The sequence below is a fragment of the Portunus trituberculatus genome, chromosome 14, assembly GCF_017591435.1.
Source record: "Portunus trituberculatus isolate SZX2019 chromosome 14, ASM1759143v1, whole genome shotgun sequence".
Taxonomy (NCBI): domain Eukaryota; kingdom Metazoa; phylum Arthropoda; class Malacostraca; order Decapoda; family Portunidae; genus Portunus; species Portunus trituberculatus.
The window spans coordinates 12,420,260-12,445,271 of NC_059268.1; the positions used below are offsets into that span (position 1 = coordinate 12,420,260).

The following is a 25,012-nucleotide window of genomic DNA, read 5'->3' on the forward strand; positions in this document are numbered from 1 at the left end:
CTTAACAACTGCAGTGTAGTGATGATAGATCCATTTAGTACTTGTCCTGATTGGCACCAAGTGTATCCAGCAGACAAGTGCACTATCCCCATATTGATGCATTGCTGTCCTCTTGTGCTTGCCCACCCACCTGCTTTGTATTTTGTCTGTTATTTGTGTCACCCTTGTTCAGTGATGTATTGCTTCCCCTATACATTGCTCATAAGTAATTGTTTCAAGCTGCAAAATATTTTAAGAGCTTTCTAATTGAGTCAAGAATTCATTCTTGTACATAATTTGTTTGTAATGTGAGCTTCCCATTTTGATTGTCAGTTACCATAATCATGTTTAGATTAATTAATGAAGATATATTCCCCCAGGCGTGGTGGAGGACTCAGCTCCCGACTAGACTACATTCCAGTGAAGCGAGGCTCCATTGCTGCTGCCAGCGACGACTCCCAAAATGCCGACGACTCCGTGGATGGGGAGGAAGATGCCACCAAGTGAATCAAGAATCTGGTTGGAGCCAATCCCTTGGGAGTGGCTAAGACTTCTGAATCCTCTCATGTGGGATGTTCTCGGGTGGATACATAATTATTTTCTCAATATAAATGATTAATGATGCTTTTTGAATTTTTTTATTTTGTTTACCACACTGGGTGCATAACTCAAGATCATCAACCACAAGCACTGGCAAGTGAGGACATGGTTTCATAACATGAAGTACCCTATACCTGAGTTGGGTTACATGACTTACCCATGTGTCTGTCCTCATTCTCAGCGCTGAGAAATTGGCTGCACATTTATATTAGAAAACTTCTTGTCTGTCTGTGGATACATTGTTGAATTTGTTGCCATAACATATGTAGAAGTGTGCTCGTGTGTGCGTGTATGTGTGCATGTGTGGGTCTGCACCCATTGAGGAAAAGAAACAAAATGAAACATTCCAGAAAAGAGGGAGGGAGGGAGAAAGAAATTAGGCGTAGTCATGGTGGCATGCCTGTACTTAATCCGGAAGGGGAGACAAGAATGGAACAATTCTCCATGAGTCTGAGCACAAAGCTGCCTCCTCACAACTTTTAAGCATATATCAGTGAGAGAGAAAGAAACCTTGTATGTATGCATAGTGTACCAGACTGTATGACTGACTGGTTGAGTGTGTGAGTCAGGGCAGAAACCCCAAGTCAGTGGCAGATGGTACTGATGGTTGCCAAGCGACCAGTAGCATCAGCTCACTGCTGAGGATCAAGTACACCAGGCTGGTGTGACGGGAGTGGAAGGTGACTGGCTCAAAGTGACGTTTTTACATTTCCTGATGCCCAAACCTGAGATGATGCATTGCGATCTTGCTTCACCCACTGCAGGAGCAGCATGAATAGCCAGGCTCTGCTGGGTGCAACACTACCGTCACAGGCCTCGCATAATGTTAGTCATGCGCCTGTGCATGGTATGCCTTTTTTTACTGTCATAATGGAATTTCTTTTGTATTATTATTAAACTAACAATTGAATGCTTTCAATTTGCTACTACAACTGTATAGATTTAACTAACATTGAATAAATAACCTATTGTCATTAGTTGCCTATATTATTATTATTATTATTATTATTATTATTATTATTATTATGATGATGATGATGATATGATGATGTTACTACTACCTGTATAGTTAGTTGCCAGACAGTTTAGTGATGAAAATTTTCTTATACATCCTGTACTACTTTCTTACCCAGAGATTAGTTACAACCATCTATATAGCAATACATCATACATCCTTTAATATTTTCTTTTCCAGAGATTAATTACAACCACGCATACAACACCAACTTTTGTTTCATGTGTCTCTCTCTCTCTCGTCTTGTTGTTCACCGGTTGTAACTTTAATTACTTATTTATCTTGCAAGTGACCTTAAATATTATACAATGCTCATGATGTATTACAACTTCAGCCCTCAATATATCATTCCCATTTGTCTGTAGAAAATATGGCCTTATAGATGTAGTCCAAAAGCTGATTTGATATTTATATTCTGAAAGTAGAGCGTAGGCATCCTTATGATGATAGAGCAATACATTGTACAGGATGGTGATAAGAAATAATGAAAAGGACTGATTTGTGATTTAAGGTATAAAAAGCTTCTATAAGGTGCTTTGTTTTGATATTGCTATATTGCATTTGTTAATTTGAAGTGATGATCAGGTATCAGATAGTTAGGTATAGATATAGAATTTTGATTGAGAAAAGTTTTTCTATAAAAGAGCAGGGTACATCATGCTTACCAGACAGTTTAAGGCCACCTTTTGTTCAAGACTCATCAGTTAGAATGCACAAAGTGCAGTCCATGGCAAGGATGTAATAGAAAATATTTGACATTTCACTCAAGAACGTGACATACACACACACACACACACTCACACAGACACATACATAGTGGCAGACTTTCTTGATGCTGCCACAATATGATAACCCCCCACAGTGACAAGCCCTCAGTTTACACCAGCATCTCTTGCTGTTCATATGTCTTCACCCCCCAAAAGATTACTCAAAATAAAGTGTCCTCAGTAGTGCTGAAGGACACCTATTAGATGAGGGACAGGGAAGACAGTGTAGGCCAAATCAAAAGCCAGTGGTGTGAATTCAGGACTTGCTGTGTTGGTTAGTTTGGCTCCAGCTCAACATTAATGGGTAGGGTGGGAGGGTGGGTGGGAGAGGGGAACCAGGAACCTTCCAATAGCTGGGAGGGAGACATCCTGCCACCAGAACAGTCCAAGAGGAATGACCGTCCAGTTACTCCTTTGCCATAATGCAGCGCCAAAAAAGAGGAGGGGGGGAGCACAGTCCTAGGCACCCCTTAGGGAGGATGGCATTAGTGGTGGTACTGATGTTTTGAAGTTCCTATGCTGAGGAAAATGTGCCAAGTGCATCTTTTACTGTTTTCACATCAGAGTGAGCCAAGGTAATGAGCCAAAGACAACTGTCAGTGTTAACTTAGGTAATGACATTTTTGCCACTGATTCTGGTGGGGGGAAAAGTGAAGTTTCATAAAGTCTGCTTAGCTTGCATTGTATTTAAAATCATTAAATTTTCAATATATCTTTGCATACTTTGGATGCATTCCAACTGACTGCAATAAATGGCCTTAACAACACTTTGTTTTGTTTTCCTATTATAGTAGCCTTAAGTGTCCACCCACATATCTGGGTGGAAATTCTCTCATTTACTCATACTATTCTTCCACTTCATCAAGTCTGATGCTCCACTAAATTAAATTCTTTCATATACATCAAACTATGGTCATTCTTTACAATCATTCAAATACCCAGTCTTGTCCCAATTTCATATGGTTATAGTGGAGTATCTTTAATGAATATATATTACATGATGAATATATGAAAGTTAATGAAAAACTAGGATAGAACGTTTCACAATTGATTGAGCAAATGAATGATGTTAGATAGTATGTGGCAAAAAGACTAAATTAAGAGGCAAGAGTGGATCATACTTTAGTTAATACAAAATATGTAGATTGAATTATGTCCAAGTAAGGTTGAGGGAAGTGGGTAAGGGTTTAGCTAGTGAGGAGGAAGAATATGAAGGAGGTTAAGAGGAGCTAAGATGAAAACGGAGAGAACAAAATTGTATGTTAAATGTTCATAATGAAGTATCCTTCATACAAAGTTGGTGTGTTGCAAGCCAAGAACTTCCTGTATATAGGAAAAGTTCATGAGCTTTAATAGAATACAGAGTTCAAAACTGAAACACCACAGAATAAATTACTAGGTTTTATTTACTGAATTCAAAAGGTGATTACAAGCAACATTAAATTTTGAAGAGAAAATGCAACCAACTTTCATTTGTTGAAGATTAATAATTTAAATGCTGTCATTCTTCTCTTTTCTCTCTAATATAATAATCTAAATTTTATTTCAATGTCACATAATTCTGCAAATGTTAATGCAATAGCCATGTTTGTTAAAAAAAAATATATACAATAGTTTTCATTATCAGATATTCTTCATTAAAACTTTCAATTGCATTCTGTAAACACAATGTTGAAGTTAATGCTTGGCAGCTTCTCACAGGGAATGCTTTCTGATGCTTCTTTTGTGCCTATCATGTGAATGAAATAACATACCACTACCTGAAGCAAATCACAATGTTGTAAAGGATGCCAGAAAGAGTTACAGTATATTTCTCATACCATCCTCAAAACTGCAAGACTATACCCCGACTTCTTTGTGCTTGCCCATCTCTCCCTCCTCCATCAAAACCTTTGAAACTCATTGAAGCAAGCAAGTAATTACTAAGACTGAATCAGAATTTCAAATCATGAGTTTGAAAATGAGGAGGTTGACAGAAGAGAGTAGTATTTCATTCTCTGCCTAACACAGTACAATCTAAACTAACAGACAAAAAATATCAAATGATAAGAAAGTAAATAAAGATTAAGTGCTCTTTGATCCAATATGTGTGACTTCCTTCCCTGTCTTCTTGAGGACCTCCGTCAGCTCTTCAGGCGTCAAGGCACTGGTAACAATCACTTTCTTGTTCTCAAGGTCAATGTCAACATTTGAAATTTTATCTGAAAAGAAAATTACTTCTTATAACTGTGACCATGAATATCTATCTCAAAACATTAACCCATCTACCAATATTGACCTCAACCAATGATTTGCAATCTATCAGTAATCACTCAAAACTGTATCATATGAATAATGTTAGTAGGCAATAGAGAGCTAAGAATAAAGACATTCAATTTGTTATGAATGTATGTGTTCATGTGTGTGAAAATACTGTGTAGTATGAGTGAGAGAAAAAATGGAGAGAACACACGTCTCATACAGGACAAGTGGCAGATGGTGAGTGTGATAATGTAATGGAAAAGATTGGGAACCACTGATCTATATATATATTGTACTATATACATATTCAAACAAATCTTATTCTCAAGCGAGTTTCCTTTAATGAAATTACTGAGAGCATAATAAGTAGCTATGAAGGATTTTTCACCACCAGTACTTAACACACCTCCAAGTTTACCAAGCACCCTTTTGGCAGCACCAGAGCAGCCCTCACATGTCATTTCCACATTGAATTCATGAATCTGTAAGAAAAATAACTAATTACCATAAATATTTTGAATCTTAATAAGAACATTAATTTTACACAATAATACTGATTCACAAAAAAAAGCAACATCACAGACCTTAAAATACAGCACCCAATAAATACTTGTCCTTTTAATGACTCAATATTAGAACATCACTGAACATTCATTTACATTTGGCTAATCTGTCAATTATTTTTTATTAATCACCAGATGTATATGTGGCAGCCATGACAGTCAGCCAGCTACCAGCAGGTGAGCTGTGTCCCAATGGCAGTTGAGTGAAATGGATTTTATTATGTAGTTCAATAAGCAAGATGCTTTGGGTGTAGGTTTTTTTAAATTCCACATTGCTTTGGTGAAATTAATTGAGTGCCAAACAATCAGTGGTGCCAAGACCTTTTTAGGATGAGGAAGAGATCAAGCAACCACACCATGAACTTTCCACTTTGTTTAGCTCCATTTAGGTTAGGTTAATGTCTTTAATGGGAGTTCTAGGCAGGGCAAAATTCAGTAAGTGTCCTTAATCTCTTCAGTACCAGGATGCATTTTCATATTCATTCTGATTACTATTTGATGATTTTATACAGCAGAAACATATGTTGGGATTAGAAGAGTAAAGACATTAATCTTTTGAACTCCAAAGACCCTTCCTTATGCAAATAAAATTGTCTAATCATACACAAAAAAATTGAGATAAAAATTAGTCTCAATTGAAGAAGTGAAGTGGGGATGGTGTACTGAGACAACTTTGCCCCCACAGTAAGTTTAGATAATATTAAATTAAGTTAGTGTCCTAAAAGGAAAAAAGACTTCCAGTTAGGTTAGATAAGGTTAGGTTATGATGGAAAGTTATCCAACTTTGACATAATCCAGTTCCCTTCACCCTAAAGCCCTGCTTTCCCATTAGATCTGCAAGTGTATTAGGGATGGAGAAAAAGACAGGATGTTTCATGTTAAACTGTAATTTCAATGGTTAAGATAGTGTGGGTTGGCAATGGGGCAGATCTCACCAATTAACAAGGCTGGTAACTTAAAAAAGGTTAGGATAAGATAGGATGGGATTTGGTTGACCAGATATTCGTTGTTGACTATTTATGGGGGACTTTTCCTTCTTGAAATTTCCCAAATTTGGCTTATTTTGGCCTCCTCCACCCTAAATTCTCACTTTTCCATCATATTCCTAGGTTTACTTGTCCATAGAACACATTAGAAGCTGCTATTGATAAGATTTACTGATTCATCATGTGGATCTGGATCTGGATAGGACTATTGGATGATAAAAAGACTTAGGATTTGGGCAAGGATTAGAGAGGTGAGGTTATTATGGACAATTTTCAGTTTCACCCAAACAACGATTTTTTATGTGGCTTATGTGTTTGTGGTGAGATGTTTAAGTGTATTGATTGATGGTCTACATCATTTCCATTGCAAATGTGTACTTTCTAATGAATTTTTCAATTATGCCTATAAAGGACAAGAGGACTCTTCCCCAATGATCTTGAGGGAGCTGTGGGAAATTGAGTGTCTTTTGGTGGGGAGCATTAAATCAAGTGACACTCATTGTAAAACAGGTCAAAAGTCAACAAAATCACATGAAAAATATATGATAATACATAAAGTACACCATTGACGGCAGCAGTGGGCCAAGTGTTGCTGTTATTGTTGAGCAGCGATTCACTACGTTTTGTATTTAGATTAGAATTAGGTTAAGTTTTGCTTAGAGTTTGGTTAGTAACAAGGGGGCATCCAGGGGGGCACAGCACCCCAAGCTAGTTTAGAGCTAATCATTGACAACGCTACTCAAGATTAACTTAGCAACGCTTGCCTCAGCCGCCACCACTGCCGCTGTCAAAGGTGTAGTTTATGTAATTCCGTAGACTTTTTATGTGTTTTGTTGATTTTTGACCTGTTTTGGAACACACATTACTCAATTTAATGCTCCCTCACCCAAAAACCCTGATTTTCCACAGGTCCCCTGAGATCGTTGGGGAAGAGAGGTAGGCATAGGTTGGAAAGTCATAACTTAAAAACTACACATTTGCAATAGAAGTGATGTAGAACATCAATCAGTTCACTATAATCTAACCAGAAACACACAAACCACATAAGAAAATCATTGGTTGGGTGAAACTGAAAATTGACCGTTATTATAAATAGAAGGGCTATCAAGTATATGACATGCAAGGTGAATGCACTCTTGGGAGCAGCAGCAACGAAGGAACACACACACACACACACACACACACACTGACTCTGCACAGTTTCACGGACGACGCGAAACTGTGCAGAGTCATTAAACAAAAAGAGGATTGTGAAATACTACAGGAAGACTTAAACAAGATCTGGAAATGGAGTAAAAAATGGGAGATGGATTTCAATGTGGACAAAAGCCATGTCATGGAAATGGGAAAAAGTGAAAGACGACCAGTGGGAATCTATAAGATGGGAGATGGAGTAGAACTAGAAAAAGTAAAAAAGGAAAAGGACTTGGGAGTGACAGTGGAAGAAAACAATCAACCGGTAAGCCATATTGATAGAATTTTCAGAGAGACGTATAATTTGCTAAGGAATATTGGATTAGCATTTCACTATATGGACAAAGAAATGATGAAGAAATTGATAAGTACTAAAATAAGACCTAGATTGGAATATGCAGGAGTTGTGTGGACCCCCATAAAAGAAACACATAAGGAAATTGGAGACTGCAAAAAATGGCTACAAGAATGGTTCCAGAATTTAAAGGGATGACATATGAGGAGAGACTAAAAGCTATGGATCTACCAACCCTGGAACAGAGAAGAGAGAGAGGATCTGATACAAGTTTATAAATTGATTAACGGAATGGATCAAGTGGATAATGAGAAACTAATCCTGAGAGAAGAATATGACATTAGAAGCACAAGATCGCATAGTAAGAAACTGAGGAAGGGAAGGTGTCTGAGAGATATTAAAAAATTTAGTTTCCCGCAAAGATGTGTTGAGACTTGGAACAGTTTGAGTGAGGAAATGGTGTCACCAAAGAGTGTACAAAGTTTTAACGAAAAATTGGATAAGTGTAGATATGGAGACGAGGCCACACAAGCATAAAGCCCAGGCCCTGTAAAACTACAACTAGGTAAATAAATACTCACACACACACACACACACACACACATACACGCACGGTAGCTCAGTGGTTAGAGCGCTGGCTTCACAAGCCAGAGGACCGGGGTTCGATTCCCCGGCCGGGTGGAGATATTTGGGTGTGTCTCCTTTCACGTGTAGCCCCTGTTCACCTAGCAGTGAGTAGGTACGGGATGTAAATCGAGGAGTTGTGACCTTGTTGTCCCGGTGTGTGGTGTGTGCCTGGTCTCAGGCCTATCCAAAGATTGGAAATAATGAGCTCTGAGCTCGTTCAGTAGAGTAACGTCTGGCTGTCTTGTCAGAGACTGCAGCAGATTAAACAGTGAAACACACACACCGCATAGTGTAGTGGTTAGCACGCTCGACTCACAATCGAGAGGGTCCGGGTTCGAGTCCCGGAAAGCAGCAAGGCAAATGGGCAAGCCTCCGTTCACCTAACATTAAATAGGTACGGGATGTAACTCGAGGGGTTGTGGCCTCGCTTTCCCGGTGTGTGGAGTGTGTGTTGTGGTTCAGTCCTACCCGAAGATCGGTCTATGAGCTCTGAGCTCGCTCTGTAATGGGGAAGACTGGCTGGGTGACCAGCAGACGACCGTGGTGAATTACACACACACACACACACACACACACACACACACACACACACACACACACACACACACACACACACACACACACTGTCAGTATTCTAATAAGTGTGGCATATGAATCGTGGCTGTCTCTAGAGCAGGTAATAAGCAAATGCATATGTGGCACTAAACGGGATCCAGAGAAAAATATTAATGGCTAGTACTCTTATTCATAGAACATTTATTGCTCATTACACTATTTTAATCATGAATTATTCTACTTTTTCTATATGCCACCAGCATCACTACAGGTCAGGGAGTCAGCCGGCGCTCAAGTGGGTGAAGATCTGCCACTATCACTAACTTGTTCCCACGTCCGTCTCCACCTGCCTCAGCGCCCCTAGTTACTGTTGTTTTTGGAGTCATAACACATTCCTACGTGAATGATAAGGCCTCCACGTCAATTATGATATTCACACACACTATTATCAACAGACAGGAACGTGTATCACCTGAACAGACATGTTGCCGATGGATATTTCAAAGCACAGGGCCTGATTTATGATGTTGTGTTCCCAGACCTTTCAACCACCGTCCACCACGTCTTCGCTTGGCCTTTGTATCGGCGCTGCAGTGTCTTATCTTCAGCGTTCACAGATAATGGATTTTACAATATTACTGATTTTCAGGTGATATTTGAATTAGAGCAGTGTTTAATAGCATTTTATTGGCATATAGAAAATATTGACAGCCTATATTCATCTGTAACTTGTACCTAATGTGATGTTGAGATATAGTTAATGATGATTTACGGTTAGTTAGTTGATAGTTTAAAGTTTCACAGTATTCTGCTTTTGCTACCTTTTTGCTGTATTTAAGAGATGTGCTCCATATTTATTTAAATGTATTTTATTACATTCCACACACACACACACACACACACACACACACACTGAAGAGAATGAAGATAAAGAGAATGAGGAACAGTCAAACAGAATTAACCTTAAAAATATATAAATGACCCCCTAAAAATGAGTTAGAATGCTATTTCACATGCAGCCCCCACCAGGACATCATCAAACGCCCAAAACAGTGCGGATCGACCTCCCTCCCAACTATCCAGTCTCTTCCATTGAATTTTCATTCGATGTTCTTGATTTTTCTGGTATTTTCAAGAATTAAAGGAGTAAAATTGTTAAAGGAGGACGAGGGAATAAGGAATATGGAAGTGTGTGATGGAGTTTAGTAGCAGTATAGTGGTTGTAGTCATGGTTATTGTACCATGGTTGTAGTGATAGTAGTAATAGCAGTAGTAGCAGTAGTAGTAGTAGTAGTAGTACTACTACTACTAGTAGTAGTAGTAGTAGTAGTAGTAGTAGTAGTCAAGGATTCTAATATATTCCTTGGTGACGGTAGTAGTAGTAGTAGTAGCAACACAGCAGCAGTTAGATGTTGTTTTTGCTGTTGTCGTAGCATTATTGTTAGTATCATCAAGGGCTGTTAATAGATAAATATCATAGGGCAGAAGTGAAATCAACACCTCTCTATCTCCCTCTGTGTGTGTGTGTGTGTTCTTCCTGTGACCTCTTCCGCTTTGTATTGTACTCGATCCTTTCCTGCAGTGTTGTGTTCTGGTCTTTCCGCATCTGCAGAAGAAAAGTAGCAAGCATAACACAGGTGCGTGTGTGTGTGTGTTTCACTGTTTGATCTGCTGCAGTCTCTGACGAGACAGCCAGACATTACCCTACGGAACGAGGTCAGAGCTCATTATTTCCGATCTTCGGATAGGCCTGAGACCAGGCACACACCACACACTGGGACAACAAGGTCACAAACTCCTCGATTTACACGTGAAAGGAGACACACCCAAATATCTCCACCCGGCTGAGGAATCGAACCCCGGTCCTCTGGCTTATGAACCCAGCGCTCTAACCACTGAGCTACCGGATGTGTGTGTGGATTTACCTAGTTGTATTTACCTATTTGTAGTTTTACAGGGCCTGGGCTTTATGCTCGTGTGGTCCCGTCTCCATATCTACACTTATCCAATTTTTCTTTAAAACTTTGTACACTCTTTGCTGATACCACTTCCTCACTCAAACTGTTCCAAGTCTCAACACATCTTTGCGGGAAACTAAATTTTTTAACATCTCTCAGACATCGTCCCTTCCTTAGTTTCTTACTATGCGATCTTGTGTGTGTGTGTGTGTGTGTAATTCACCACGGTCGTCTGCTGGTCACCCAGCCAGTCTTTCCCATTACGGAGCGAGCTCAGAGCTCATAGAACGATCTTCGGGTAGGACTGAGACCACAACACACTACACACACCAGGAAAGCGAGGCCACAACCCCTCGAGTTACATCCCGTACCTATTTACTGGTAGGTGAACAGGGGCTACACATTAACAGGAAATTCAAACTTAGGATGTTTCGCGGGGACATTGATAAACTGATCACTGATGGTAATGCTATGAAATAACTTATCTAAATACTTAAGCAAATAATATTTCATAGTAAATAATATACATAATATGTAAAATGTTTGTTATATAAGCCAAAACATCCAGATGTGACGCCTACTGTTTACACCATAGATGGAAAATCTGGTGACGACGTTACTTTCTCACATTAACTTATTTGGGACAGTATTCTTGGTTGGGGACATAATAATCAAAAGTCTTTAGTTTATTGGGAAAAAGGCCAAATTATAGGCCAGCGAGGCGTCGTGGTGGCAGAAGAGGAAGTGACATCACGGCCGTGCGGCGCGGCCCTCTGGTGGCAGTGGTGAACGTCACTGACACGTCGCTTCAGTGGCTCAGTGGCCGGCAACGAGGAGGGTGGTGTACTGTGGTGACTCAATACTCGCCTCACTCTACCACCATGGGCAGTAAGTATAACAGTGTTCTTCCTAACTCATCTGTGAGCCTTAAAAGCTCCCTAAGTTATTCATCTTCCAAAGTTATACCATGGTAGACTCATTACTGTATGGTATAGTTGTGTAATCGGTGTTTTTAATCTGGCATATTTGTGGAAAGGCCAGTCATGTGTTCATTCGTAAACTTAGCCACTATTTAAGCATATTTTAATGGGTGGCAAATTACAGGGCTATCGTATCTATATTGTATTAGGATTTATTGGTACAGGTTACATTTTTGTGGGGCAAGTTAAGGTAAAGTTCGTGTGATATTTATGCTTATGGTTCTCCCTCTATATTTACATTTGTGAGGTTATTGTGTTGTTGAGAGGTCCAGTAAGTAGATGGTAATTAGTGTGCTGATTAGGTGCATGCATCGTGAGTTACGAGGATGTTGGTGTGTGTTGAGGTGCATAGGTAGGTCAGCCTGTCCGTCCGTGCCGTGCCGGTGGTGGTGGTGGTGGTGGTGCTTCTGCTTCCGTCCACCGTACTGTCAAAGTCTTTCTGTCAAGAGCCTTGTTTCTTTTTGTATGGATTCCTTGTGTTGTTCTTTTGGTGACGTGTATATAGTCTGTGTTAAGAGCTGGCGTGGGTGAGGTGGTGGAGGCAGCAGCTGGTGTGGGGTGCAGCAGGCCGTGGAATGTGGAAAGTAGATAGCAGCTGCAGATTAGTAACATGAAGCATATATGTCATGGATGAAGGTATTTGGTGTAGATTTAACAAAGATTATGTCCGTAGATGGCGATATATCAATGATTGGTCACCAGCTTGGCAAGGTGACACTACTTTCACTGACAGCTGTGGAGACCCCATAGTTGATTGTTGACTTTTGGTTTATTTTGGGTTATTATTAGGATAAGGTTAAAGATGAAGGTAAATTTGCAATTTGAGCCAATACACCCTATCTAAAAAAATTTTTTTTCCCTAAGTCTAACAAGCTTGGGGACCTCCTGGAAAAGCGGGGTTTTTGGGTGGGGAAAGCAAAAATGAGGCAATTTGGGGTGCCTGAAAAAATCTAAGGAAAAATACCCATTTTTAAGAAGAAAAAAGGGAACCTCACAAAATTTATGAGTATTTTTCACTTAAATTATCGTAACCTAACATAATAACCTCTCTCCTCCCCTCTCCTCCCCCCCCAACAAGCTTGGGGGACTGTGGGAAATCAGGGGTTTTGGGGGGAGAGCCAAAAGAGGCGAGATATGGCAATCCAAAAAATCTAAGGACACAAACCTAACCTAACTGGGGGGGCTGTGCCCCCTGGACCCCCCATACAACACTAACCTAACGTAACCTAACCTAGCAGCCCCCCCACGGACCCCCTCTACACCCCTACAACATAAACCTAATCTACCGTATCCTTGCTTTGGGGCAGCTCTCCTCCCCCCACACCGGTTCTCTTATAGCTTCCCACAATATGCCCTACCTCTACCAGTACCCCTCCTCACAATACCTTAATGAAAGGATGAAGGTCCTGGCTGGTCCTCTTCTCGATTGTACACTGACTTGCATCGCGGGAGCGATGATTTCCTAGTAATCAAATTCGCAACCTTTACAACTAGTGTCACTGGTGGCCATGGTTGAACTGCGCACACAGATGTCTCTGTGCACCTGTCTGCCCAGCTGTGCCCCACCTACGAATACATATAGCAAATTCCCATTGGCGCAGCTTGTGGTGTTAAGAGGTGGTGGCACGTCATTGGACAAAAGAACTATTGACACAATAAGAATCCTATTCAGCAGTTACCCGCAAACCCTAGCTATAAACAAATGCAAGCAAGTTTCCGAGTGTGATGGAGCTCCGTGGCTCGCAGCAGCTTGCTGGACTTAGAGAAAACTCGCTGAACACCACACATTTGAAGGCTTGTGCTGAAGTTATTACTAGTTTCCGATAGGGTAAAATGGGGTTAGAAATGCTCGTAGAAGTGTGATGTAGACCGTTAGAATGTGTATAGTTACGTGTGGTGTATTGGTTGGAACTGCAGTAATACCAAGATGAAATAGGAATGGTAATCGTGCAGGACAAACTTCAATATTTGTTTCTTCATAGTTGAATTTATTCTTCAGCTTGCAGTTATCACCTGTTGGTAATATTTTGTTGTTAGAAATGAGAAGTTTTCTAGAACTACACCTCTTTCGTGATATGTAACAGAGGAAAAGCTTGTCCATGTTTTAGTGTATACGATTGGATAGAAATTGCCTTTGACAATTTTTTTATTTATTTATTTATTTAATTTATTTAATTTATTTATTTGTTTATTTTTTTGCTGTAGGCCATGTAGTGAGCTTGGGAGGCTAACAGGGGAAGCACATCTCAATGTAGCAGACAATAATATAGTAGGATGGTGTAAGATTGGTGTTCATTGGGATGGTCAATATGCAGTTTCTTATAGCCAAGGCAAACCAAATATACCACATAGCTATCTTGTATTTTCATGTGAATTGTTAGAACCAGAGATTTTTCATTACAAAGACCTGCAAAGCTTTCTTCCTTTTTGTAACTCCATGCACAGATAGGTCGTTACTGACATGTAGGTGTACATAGCAATGACTCAAACTAGCATGGCTCCAACCTGACAGAGATGGTGCTCAAAAATCTAAGTCAATTATCCCTACACCATGTAATAAACTTTTCTGTGGGTTCACTGTGGCTCTCATGTCAGGGTTTTGAGTTACCTGAGTAATGTATTGCGTGGAGCTAGAAATGATGCACTGGGCGAGACCAAATTCTAACCAGGATGATCTTTCCCTATGAACATTGGTTGAGTAAATCGACAGGTAGAAAACTGAAAGGTCTCGCCAACCAATGCACCAGCCTAATAAAATCAATGAGCAATAAAACTTAGTTGACAAAGATGAAAGCTGGAAAGTGGAAATTCACGTTAACATATTGTGTGTTAGCTTCAGAACCATTACATAACATTGCTGCTTTAAATGTAACACCATTTAAATATCACCAGCTCCTTTGCTGTGGGAGTCATACCTACATCTCTTATTGTTGAACCCTTGTTACTAGGGATTTTCTTCATCCTTGAGGTTTGAATAATTTTTGTTTCATAGGCAAAGATTGTAGTCCCTGAAAGATTTTCTATATACTTTTGTTGTTATTCCAAAAGTTTATATATTTTGTTGCATAACAGCAGGCATTCTTTAGTTGAATGTGGCTATGAAGCAGATAGGTAATGTTATGTTGGAAGATTAATCAGAGAATTGGATTTGTCAGCTATCAATAGAATCAGATAAGTCCATATGGTAAGTTTTATCTTGTGTAACATGTTAGGTACACTCTTTAGTTAGCTATGTCTTCTGCTATTTCTTAACTTTATTTTTATGTGGTACATGGAGAATCCATCATAAAGTTAAAGATCTCCCCTGCTGCTGAGAGGGAGTAAACTACAGGTACACTTCATGCCATGTTATGCTGCCTCAAGGTATCTGAGTAGACTGGTCATGTTCCAAGGTCACCACTTGTTGGCATGTGTCTTGTACATCTGAGTTAATGTACCCTGCAGAGTTCAACTTGACAAATAGAAATTGTCTAACCATAGAGGATTGGAACTTTGAATCCCTTGTTTTTTCTTTGGAGCATGTTAACTAATATAATACTGACAGGCATTGCAATGAGAAACTATTTAAGCAGGAAGTAATAAGTATTCTGACTCACCAGCACTGTATAGTAAAAACTGTCATGTCAACATTTTAGATCTAGATCATGCATTCACTAATAATGTCATGAGTGAAATTTTTTTTGTGTTGTATTTGTTATATTCATAATCATGGGTTAACTCACATGCTTTGGTTTCTCCACAGTAAAATTCCTTGAGGTGATAAAACCGTTCTGTGCGGTTCTGCCTGAAATCCAGAAGCCAGAACGTAGAATTCAGTTCAGAGAAAAAGTATTATGGACGGCCATTACCCTCTTCATCTTCTTGGTCTGCTGCCAGGTGAGCTGCATGGATGGAGGAAGTGAAAGATGCTTATGATGACAGGTTGGGTATAACTGGAAGGTCAAAGAAGCTGTAGGGAATGCAAGTGATGGTGTACGATGCAGGATATTTTCTTTCTTTATTTTTATTTATTTATTTATTTATTATTATTTATTTATTTTCAGTATTGTGTGTCCAGAAGTGAATACTTTTAGAATTAATGTTATATGTACCAATTCTAATGGAACACTAATACAATGTTTAAGTGCATGTGAAGGATTACAGAAATGAATACAAGAAATGTCAACTTTGGCAAGAAGGAAAGGATATGATTTCACCCTCTTCTTCCACCAGATTCCCTTGTTTGGGATCATGAGCTCAGATTCTGCCGATCCATTCTACTGGATCCGTGTCATCCTGGCCAGCAACAGAGGAACCCTCATGGAGTTGGGTATTTCACCCATTGTTACGTCCAGTCTAATTATGCAGCTCTTGGCAGGAGCAAAGATCATTGAGGTGAGCCTTGGGTCTGAAATGGCCTTGGTATTAAGTATAACAGTGAAGGTTTACTGTCAGTAAACCTTGCATTGTATTACATCTTAAAAGTTTTTATTGTACTTTTGTTTATTTTTACATTAGATTGGCCTTTATCCAAGAAAGCTGAGTAGCTACAGTTGTTTTATAAGTAACTAATGATTACTTTTATATATTCCTGGTGTATTATATAAATTTTTTTTCTAGCTGAGTATATTCTTAACGATCTTTGGGTTGCTATACATGTATGTAAATATCAATAATTGTTAAAATGGTTATTATTTTTCATTCCAATCCATTAAATCTGAAATTTATTGTGTATTGGAATCCATTAGGCAGGGTTTATTATAATAGACTATTGAGAATAGCATTTCTTCTCTTAATGTGTTTAAGACCTACATACCCATGTGGTGTTGCAGGTGGGTGACACACCCAAGGATCGTGCCCTGTTCAATGGAGCTCAGAAGCTGTTTGGTATGATGATCACCATTGGCCAGGCCATCGTGTATGTGATGACTGGCATGTACGGTGATCCCTCAGACCTTGGAGCTGGTGTGTGTCTTCTCATCATCATCCAGCTGTTTGTTGCTGGACTCATTGTGCTGCTGCTGGATGAACTGCTGCAGAAGGTGGGTGTTTATTAGGATGCTTATTGCATTAATGTTTAACTTGATTTTTCAGTGTCTGGTTTATGTCTACTGCAAAACTTTCATTATTCATAGGAGTTTACTCAAGAATCCATTTCCAGGGAAGACTGGCATGTATTTTGTATTGCTAAGTTATCCAGTCTTACTTTTAGAGTTTTAGTTTTGCTTTAATGTTTCTCTTCATTATTGGTCAACTTTTTCAGTTTCACATTACTTGAATTGTGTATGGTTCTATTTGTAAGTGGAGAGAGAGAGAGAGAGAGAGATAATGTTCTGATAATAGTCTGATAATGCCAAGTCCAAGGTTAATAATTAAATATCTAGTTTCTTGGATGCAGTAAGTGGGTAAGAAATTTCACTCGCAAAATATTCATTAAATGTGAGGGATTGGAAAAAGATAACAAGTTTTTTGAGGACTCATAATTGCTCACTGCATGAAGATAGTTTGTACATATCCAAAACATTCAGTATTCACATCTCAGCTAACTTATCTCTCCTGAAGCTATTGACCCCTTTCCTTTGCTACACCTGATTGACCTGACATCTGTTTTTCTCTCTTTTTAGGGTTATGGTCTTGGCTCTGGTATTTCCCTCTTCATTGCCACCAATATCTGTGAAACCATCGTATGGAAGGCCTTCTCTCCTGCCACTGTAAACACCGGACGTGGCACAGAGTTTGAAGGTGCAGTCATTGCCCTCTTCCATCTCCTGGCTACCAGACAAGATAAGGCAAGTCCTGATCCTTTTCCTGTATTAGATAGGAGTTTTGTAGAGGGTTGATGTATATCACGGAAGAACTTTGAAATACTGTGAAAGTGTTGAAATGCAGTTAAAAAGTACTTATCTTTGACACTTGTTAAGAATATATCTGAAAAGTAGTGTACAGTAAGCCCCCGCACTTGGCGAAATTCACTTTTGGCAGTAGGGTGGCCATGGACCACCGAGTGCAGGCTTGGCGATTTGAATTCAAACTTGGCGGTCATCTGGCGGCCGCACGGAAAACCATGCGGCTCCCCAGTGACGTCAGACTTCTCTCTAAACCTATCAGAACGCTGTGTGAGAGTCCCCTTCAGCCATTTTGTTTATGCTACCTTCTGTTCTGCTAGGGTGAGAACGAATTCTGGTGATTTACCGACAACATGGCCTCAACCAGGGCAACAGGTGGTACCAGGGGGTAAGGACAATGGTGGTGGTAGCAAGGACAAAAGTGGGCGAGGGAAACAGGTGGAAAAATGGGAGTTACAGCCTTTATGTCATGTCTTATTAGCTTTATTGTTTACTGGTCTGTTTTGTACATGTGTTCTAATATGTGAAGGCAAAAGATTTTATTTCAGTTCAAAAGATGGTATTTTAGGGATCAAAAGAGGAACTTTGGCAATGACCAAAGACTGATTGAGGCATTTTTTAGGCAATTTATATGGTATAAAGAACTCGTGTTTGGCGAAATTGGCTTTTGGCAGGAGTTTCGCCAGACTAATTACTTCGCCAAGTGTGGGGCTTACTGTACTTATAAAACTATAAAAATACTGAAATTATTTGTATCGTGGCTTAAATGAAAGTTTGAATGCACAAGATAAATGTTACATATGAAAATGGTAAACTGTGATTTCATGGAACCTTGTCAGAATTAGTGGGTAACTGACATTTACAGATGATTCTAAATTGTGTGCTTTTATTTACTTTCATTATTTTGTTGGCCTGTTTAGTGTTGTCATTCTTTTCTCAGACCCAGATCTAAAGAAGTAATGTTTTGCTCTTGAGGAGATAGGTTCATATTGTGATCTTATTATTTGAGGATTGAAGATTTTGATAAAATAAAAAACCATGTAGTTGATGTATGTGATGATGACCCTCAGGTGCGAGCCCTGCGTGAGGCCTTCTACCGCCAGAACCTGCCCAACCTCACTAACCTGCTGGCCACCGTCCTCATCTTCGGCATCGTCATATACTTCCAGGTAATTTATTTCAGTAAATCATTGTCACTGGACTCCCTATACAATGGAGTATATTAAGCATGAAAATTAATGTTTATAAGCAGTTTTCTTACTCTGTATTTGTTACATTTTCCCCCTTATTAATTCACATGTACTCTTCCATGTATAAATTGGTATGCATGATAGGTAACTTGCATGCTTATTTCATATAGTAAAATCACCTTTGCAATTTTTTAAATTAACTGACAGGAGTAAGTGTTGTAATCAGTGTTCTGATTAGTAAATTAACTTTCCCTCAGGGCTTCCGAGTGGACCTTCCCATCAAGTCTGCTCGCTACAGAGGACAGTATTCCTCTTATCCCATCAAGCTCTTCTATACTTCCAACATTCCCATCATTCTGCAGTCTGCTCTGGTGTCCAACCTTTATGTCATCTCTCAGGTAAGCAGCACACTGACATTGTCTTGGTGGTAGAAATGATAACCAGACCAATAATTACATGTGTGGCTACAAGTGCCTTCATGTGCCGTATGTCTGGAACAGCAATGTAGGAAGCTGGTGAGGTCAGCAGAGTTTCTTTTTGCTTTGCTTCATTATGTTTTCTTCTACATTGAGTTACATTTTTATGATATTTTCAACTGATCAAAGTTGGACTTCATATTTTGGTTTAGAGAGAGGCAGCTTAGTAATTTCATATGAAGACAGGTCAATGAAGTTGAAGAGGAGGAGAGGCAGTTTAGTTGATATTTTCATGAATAGAGTAAAACCTTCAATTTGGTGATTGCTTAACTTTGTTTTGGTGTCCAGATAAGTATACAGTATTTTATAAGATGCAACTAGGATTTCTGAGTCTTCATTACAATTTGAGTTGAGGACTTCATGTTGAGAAGTGCACTGCTTATACATTTTGCTTTTAACTTTCAGATGTTGGCAGTAAAGTTCCAGGGCAACTTCTTTGTTGGCCTGCTGGGAGTGTGGGCCGACACTGGCTCTGGAGGTCCTGGTCGGGCCTCTTACCCTGTTGGTGGCTTGTGTTACTACATGTCTCCACCAGAGTCCTTTGGCCACATTCTTGAGGACCCAATCCATGCTTTCATCTACATTGGGTTCATGTTAGGCTCCTGTGCTTTCTTCTCCAAGACCTGGATTGAAGTGTCTGGATCATCCGCTAAAGATGTGAGCATTCTGACAACTCCTCTATAGATTTAAGACCTTTAATTGCTATTCAGCTAATTTTCAGACTTTTCTCTGATTTATAGAGTGAATATGGAAAAGAAAGGACACATTAACAGGCTAGCATCAGAATGGGAAGTAAAAGAACTGAATGAAAGTATTAGTGGGCATCAAGTTAGATTATAGACATTTAACAAAGAAGACAGGGAGTAAATCTAAATCAGAAAGATATCTTATATAAGCTCAGTATAATGTAAATATTGGTTAAATTTTTCAGGTTGCCAAGCAGCTGAAGGAGCAGCAGATGGTGATGCGTGGCCACCGTGAGAAGTCCATGATCCATGAACTGAACCGTTACATTCCTACTGCTGCTGCCTTTGGTGGTCTCTGCATTGGTGCACTCTCAGTGTTGGCCGACTTCCTCGGTGCAATTGGATCAGGAACGGGTTAGTATAGTGATGTGCATTTATAGACATGCATGGTGAACAGTATATATATGCTGTGTTTAAGGAACTGATTATGACCTTCTATTATCATGAGTAAAACATTCATGAGTTATGTTTGTCCATGCTTGTGATAATTTTGAAATGTTAAGAAGGTTGGGAGAAGCAAAATAAAGCAGCAATTTGCATCTGGGACATAGTGAACTTGCAATTCTCTCAATTGCACCCTGAAGTTACTGAAGTGACTTAAACATTCCCTCCTCTGCCTGATTGAGCATAGTGTTGCCAGCTGGTAGTGTAAAAGTGTGAGGAGATCTTGTATGAAAAATTGTCCACTCTTTTGAGTAAAACTTCCCACACATACTTTTGTAATGAGAGGGAGGTAATTTCCTCTTATGTAACTGTATACTGTATGATGTTTATTTTTACTTTCTAGGTATCCTGCTTGCTGTGACGATCATCTACCAGTACTTTGAGATATTCGTAAAGGAGCAGAGTGAAATGGGTGGTATGAGTACCTTACTATTCTAAGCCCACTGTAAAGATGTGAATGTTTTCTTCAGGAAAGACAAGTGGTGCATATTGAGAAACTACCAGTAAGTGGAAGGTGTTTGTATGAAATGGTAGTTTGCTGAAATTATTGTGCTGTTTGGGTAACGCCTCCCATGTCTTGATTTTACACGAAAGGTTATTTATTTTCCTCGTATCGATGGAATGAGGGTTGTGTGGATGAGAAACAAGGACATAGTTTATCAAAGGTTTACTTAATACTGTTTCAACTGTTTGGGGGGAGAAATATTGCAACTATTTTTGGGGATATGTATTATTGTAAGAAATCAGTTTCTTGAAGTGAAAACTAACTGGAGGGTAGTGTGTCTGTCACGAATAGAGGTGTCTTCTGTGATTGAATGAGTGGTAGAGAGAGTGAGAGGGAGAATGAGTTGGTGCAAATGTTTGTACTTTTTACAAGTAGTAGACATAAGATGTAATAATTCAATAAAACATGAGTAAAAATGTTTAAGTATCTATTTCTTTGATATATTAGATGCTTAGAAATTGTCTCCTACAAAACACTTGCTACATTTGCAACAATCTTTAACTTCAGACTTCATAACAGGAGGTTTGACTTGAACAAAAAGTTTGTCACATGGATAGAGTCCATGAATATTTACATAAACAGTATATGTGAATTGAATTGTAGCAAATATGATAACTGGAAGATTAAAACTAGGATCATTGTATCATTGCATGGGCACTGTGAAAGGAAATGTATCATTGCATGGGCACTGTGAAAGGAAATGTTAAGTTATATGCAATACTGTGTAAGCATTGGGATTTAATAGTATCTAAAAACAAAATCAAAATATTTTTTCTTGTAAAAGCACTACCAGGAGGTATTAAGAATAAAAGGTAGTTTAATTTATTTTCTATTTATGAAGCGATGAAAACATGACAATTCTTTTAAATATTTTTTATTACTGTACATACTCTGATTTACTTGGTGCAATTTATGATTCAAAATTATCTCCATATCAGAAATTGGGATTTTCAAGTAAGAGTATGGTCTTGTATAACCCTTCAGTACCCAGAGCAGCCTCTACTATCTGAGTCCCAAATAGGTAGTCCATCCATGCCCGGACATTGATGGCACATGCAGGATATGCAAACACTAAACTGACAATGGGTAACACCACCTCAAAAATGCCTCTTATTATATCAATTGTAGTATCTAGAACAGCATGACTATCTCTTGAGGCTTTGCTGTTTGGTGTTGCATATTTTTCAGTGTGGGAAGCATTCATGAAGACAGGATTAATTTTATTGCCTGAGGTGTTGGAAACTGTAGGAACAGACATATTCAAGCTGTCATTACTTGGTGAGGTCCTCTGCTGTGTATGTCTTGTTGAGGCTTCATTAGAGTCTTGGTTTATTGAATTGGCTTTAGGAGACTGGTGTGAAAGTGGTGGAGGTGGCATCTGTTGTGGAGACACTGTTAGGGTGCTGTTGTTTGCAGAAGCTTCCTCATTGCCTTGATGGTCCTGTAAAACAATGGTTTGTTGGTCTGATCAAAATTGAAGACAGCTGGAGTATCATTTCAAGAAAAGTGTTATGTGCTAATTAGCATTGGGAAGCAAGGAATGCAACAAGGACCTGACAAAGCATGGGAGGATAAGACAAAAAAGTTATACTGAGATGTCCAGGAATAGATGGGCAGCCAATGGAGAGATGATGTCGGGAGGCTTTGTCCCTGTAAGAGATTCAGAAAGATAAAGAAATGATGGCTGTATATTGTTCCTTTTAAGTTAAATTTCATAATGGAATTTTCTTTATCATTCAGAGGTGAAACATGTCACTAAAATGAGATCACATTAACTAAAATATTTTGAAAATTAAATCCATATCAATAAGGAGAAAGAATAAAAAAAAATAAAATAAATAAATAAAAAACTTAACATCCTCTGCATTCTGCGATTAAAAAAAGTTATACAACTATTGAGTTTGCTGAGGATAGCGAGAAAGTAAAAGCAATTTTACGCTAGGCAGGAAGGCATGACAAAGTGCAACACTAAACCAATGAAGTATACTTGCCGCATTCATGCTGGCGTCGCCCCCCACTGCGTGCATGATCCATACCAATCTGTTATGTAGCGAGAAATGTACTTATTTTAGAGACATCACTATTACTGGTGTGTGTGTGTGTGTGTAATAATAATAATAATAATAATCCGGTTTATTTGAATGGGAGCTAGTACAGGTACAAAGCTGAAAATCCTACATATTAAATCAACTTATACATGTATATATTCTTATATACTAACAATCATACTTCGTAAGTCTACGCAACCCCCATGTTGGCACCTGACACATGGTGCGCGGCAGCTATTTATAGCGACAGACAAGCCTAGCGGCCTAGGCCCCGGAGTGATGCTACCCCAAGTGCATTTTGTTTTTTGTTCGGAGTTTGTTTCTCCTACCCAGCAGCGGGTCACAACTTCCGTCTTACACCAGGTACCTAATCACTGCCCAAATGACCTCTGACCTGTCTCGGGAATCGAACTCGGGCTCTCCCTCTCGAGTGTGTGTGTGTGTGTGTGTGCAGATACTTCTCTTATTTATAGAGATTAAACGAATATTCATTATAACTAAACACACAGGAACCATCAGCGTTACCGTAATAAGGCACACGTAGAGGTGAGATGGCGGGACATAGTAGTGATGGTGGCGGTGATTGAGAGTTGATTCTGGTAGGTTCACTCAGTACGTTGCTCACAGGAATACTGCCCTCAAGGGTCTGTTCTGCTTTAGGATTCGAACATAGCCAGCACAGTTTCATGTTCCTTGGTCACTGATTCATTCTAGAAAGTGTTGGAAGGTTGCGAGAAAAAAAATTATCTCTTTACACGTGTTGAAGGAATACTCTGCTCTTAAAATGCCTGTAGTACGTAAACTAGCATCGCACGTATGTACGGTACATGGCAGGACTGCATTAACTGTGGAAAAAAAAGGACTTACATGTTTTACTTTAATGAATATGTTGATCGATGTTGCCAAGTGTGTGTGTGTGTGTGTGTATTAAGGCGGGTTTACAGGTGCCAGTTTTCGACTGAAATTTCACGTCGGTAGGGTTTCCGACTCAAAATCGGTGCTTAGCGATTGGAGAAACCAGTCGCAAAACAAGTCGATTTGCGACTTTATTTACTCCGTGACGTCATGGAGTAAGCTTTGGAAATGTGGTCTCCAGGTATAGAGAAGATATTAGAGTTGGTGAGGAAAAAGAACACATCTGGGACCCCAGAAATTAATTATACAGTAAATGAAAAAAAAAAAAAAAGCCTGCGCAAATCGTCGTTTGACGAAATAGCTGCCACTCAACAAGAACTGTTTCCCTCATGTATGGTGCTGTTGGTGAGGATTAAAGACTTGTCAGCATTTAATTTGATCGCAATTGTGCATTGTCTTCTTAAGATTAACAATTTTCTTGTGAGAAATGTAGGTTAATTTAGAGTGTGGTAGACACTCCTTTCTTTCCTTCTACTTAGCCAGGGACGTATCCCCAGGCATTTTTCTTTTTTTCTGTTGACTCTTCCGCTACGCCAAAGAAAGAGAAACCACAGCCTCGGCATCAACACTGGAGGAAGACATCTTGGCGGGTAGCTATTTGTTTACACTCACTTCCCGCCAAGGTGCCAACTATAACTATAGTCGATACTTTCCAGGCACTACGTGTGACACCTTCTTTCTAGAAGGGATGAGTCGGAAACTCTACCTACGTAAAATTTCAGTCGTAAATTGGCAAGTGTGAACTCGTCTTTTGTGTGCGTGCTTTCAAATGTATGAGACTGAATGGAGAACCGTTATTTAAAGGTTCTTCATTATTTTTTCATTATTCTCTTTGTGTTTGCAAATGGTGATCGTCTTAATAGGATCATGAAGGTCAGATAGAAAGTGTGTTAAGCAATATCCTCTTCTCAACTCCGCTACGTACTTGTTACCCTGCATGAGTGCCTGTCTTCTCGGCCAGTTATCTGCTGCATGCAGCCTTCCATCCCCACTTCCATCCCTGTAATCTCATAAAACAAGATCCCATTTGTATCCCACTCTTATCATCGTTCTCACACACATCAACGTCCTCACCCACGTCCACAGTCCACACATTCGTCCAC

At 39.3% G+C, this 25,012-nt stretch overlaps 4 protein-coding genes across 15 annotated transcripts in view; 2 read left to right on the forward strand and 2 right to left on the reverse strand.

Moving 5' to 3' along the window:
- The window catches only part of LOC123503646 (myosin heavy chain, non-muscle-like), a 121,123-nt gene extending 117,997 nt beyond the window's left edge, over nucleotides 1-3,126 (forward strand). For 9 of the 11 annotated variants that reach the window (XM_045253579.1, XM_045253585.1, XM_045253580.1 and 6 more), the window contains one exon: nucleotides 360-3,126. In XM_045253579.1, coding sequence (XP_045109514.1) covers nucleotides 360-486 — 127 coding nt within the window. In that variant the 3' untranslated portion in view covers nucleotides 487-3,126. The remainder of the gene's footprint in view (nucleotides 1-359) is intronic. The other 2 variants (XM_045253588.1, XM_045253589.1) reach the window with 1 other exon arrangement.
- A 622-nt stretch (nucleotides 3,127-3,748) lies between these two features.
- Nucleotides 3,749-9,447, reverse strand: LOC123503648 (copper transport protein ATOX1-like). The gene is made up of 3 exons (XM_045253591.1): nucleotides 9,295-9,447; nucleotides 5,009-5,084; nucleotides 3,749-4,562 (listed from the first exon to the last, which is right to left on the reverse strand). Exons 1-3 carry the CDS (start codon nucleotides 9,304-9,306, stop codon nucleotides 4,426-4,428), a joined length of 225 nt encoding a protein of 74 aa, XP_045109526.1. The 5' UTR covers nucleotides 9,307-9,447; the 3' UTR covers nucleotides 3,749-4,425.
- Nucleotides 9,448-11,513: 2,066 nt separating this feature from the next.
- Nucleotides 11,514-21,362, forward strand: LOC123503595 (protein transport protein Sec61 subunit alpha). The gene is made up of 10 exons (XM_045253497.1): nucleotides 11,514-11,668; nucleotides 15,503-15,636; nucleotides 15,973-16,134; nucleotides 16,572-16,781; nucleotides 17,364-17,528; nucleotides 18,656-18,754; nucleotides 19,033-19,173; nucleotides 19,657-19,908; nucleotides 20,183-20,351; nucleotides 20,785-21,362. The coding sequence occupies exons 1-10, from the start codon at nucleotides 11,662-11,664 to the stop codon at nucleotides 20,877-20,879; spliced, it is 1,434 nt and encodes a 477-aa protein (XP_045109432.1). The 5' UTR covers nucleotides 11,514-11,661; the 3' UTR covers nucleotides 20,880-21,362.
- A 442-nt stretch (nucleotides 21,363-21,804) lies between these two features.
- Nucleotides 21,805-23,784, reverse strand: LOC123503596. Of its 2 annotated transcripts, none has more exons than XM_045253499.1 (3): nucleotides 23,520-23,784; nucleotides 22,934-22,986; nucleotides 21,805-22,387 (listed from the first exon to the last, which is right to left on the reverse strand). In XM_045253499.1, the coding sequence occupies exons 2-3, from the start codon at nucleotides 22,940-22,942 to the stop codon at nucleotides 21,881-21,883; spliced, it is 516 nt and encodes a 171-aa protein (XP_045109434.1). In that variant the 5' UTR covers nucleotides 22,943-22,986; nucleotides 23,520-23,784; the 3' UTR covers nucleotides 21,805-21,880. The 2 variants fall into 2 exon arrangements, with proteins under 2 accessions (XP_045109434.1, XP_045109433.1); XM_045253498.1 differs by having other exon boundaries at nucleotides 22,938-22,986; nucleotides 23,520-23,753.
- Nucleotides 23,785-25,012: the final 1,228 nt, after the last annotated feature.

Coding starts and splice junctions, on each gene's coding strand:
- LOC123503648 (XM_045253591.1), bottom strand. Junction 4,563..5,008: donor GGTGCTTGGTAAACTTGGAG/GTGTGTTAAGTA, acceptor TTTTCTTTTCAG/ATAAAATTTCAAATGTTGAC.
- LOC123503595 (XM_045253497.1), top strand. Junction 17,529..18,655: donor TGGCTACCAGACAAGATAAG/GCAAGTCCTGAT, acceptor GATGACCCTCAG/GTGCGAGCCCTGCGTGAGGC. Junction 19,174..19,656: donor ACCTTTATGTCATCTCTCAG/GTAAGCAGCACA, acceptor TTTAACTTTCAG/ATGTTGGCAGTAAAGTTCCA.
- LOC123503596 (XM_045253498.1), bottom strand. CDS start 23,557: ATGTCCCGCCATCTCACCTCTACGTGTGCCTTATTACG. Junction 22,987..23,519: donor TCTACGTGTGCCTTATTACG/GTAACGCTGATG, acceptor GCTACATAACAG/ATTGGTATGGATCATGCACG. Junction 22,388..22,937: donor GCGACGCCAGCATGAATGCG/GCAAGTATACTT, acceptor ATTGTTTTACAG/GACCATCAAGGCAATGAGGA.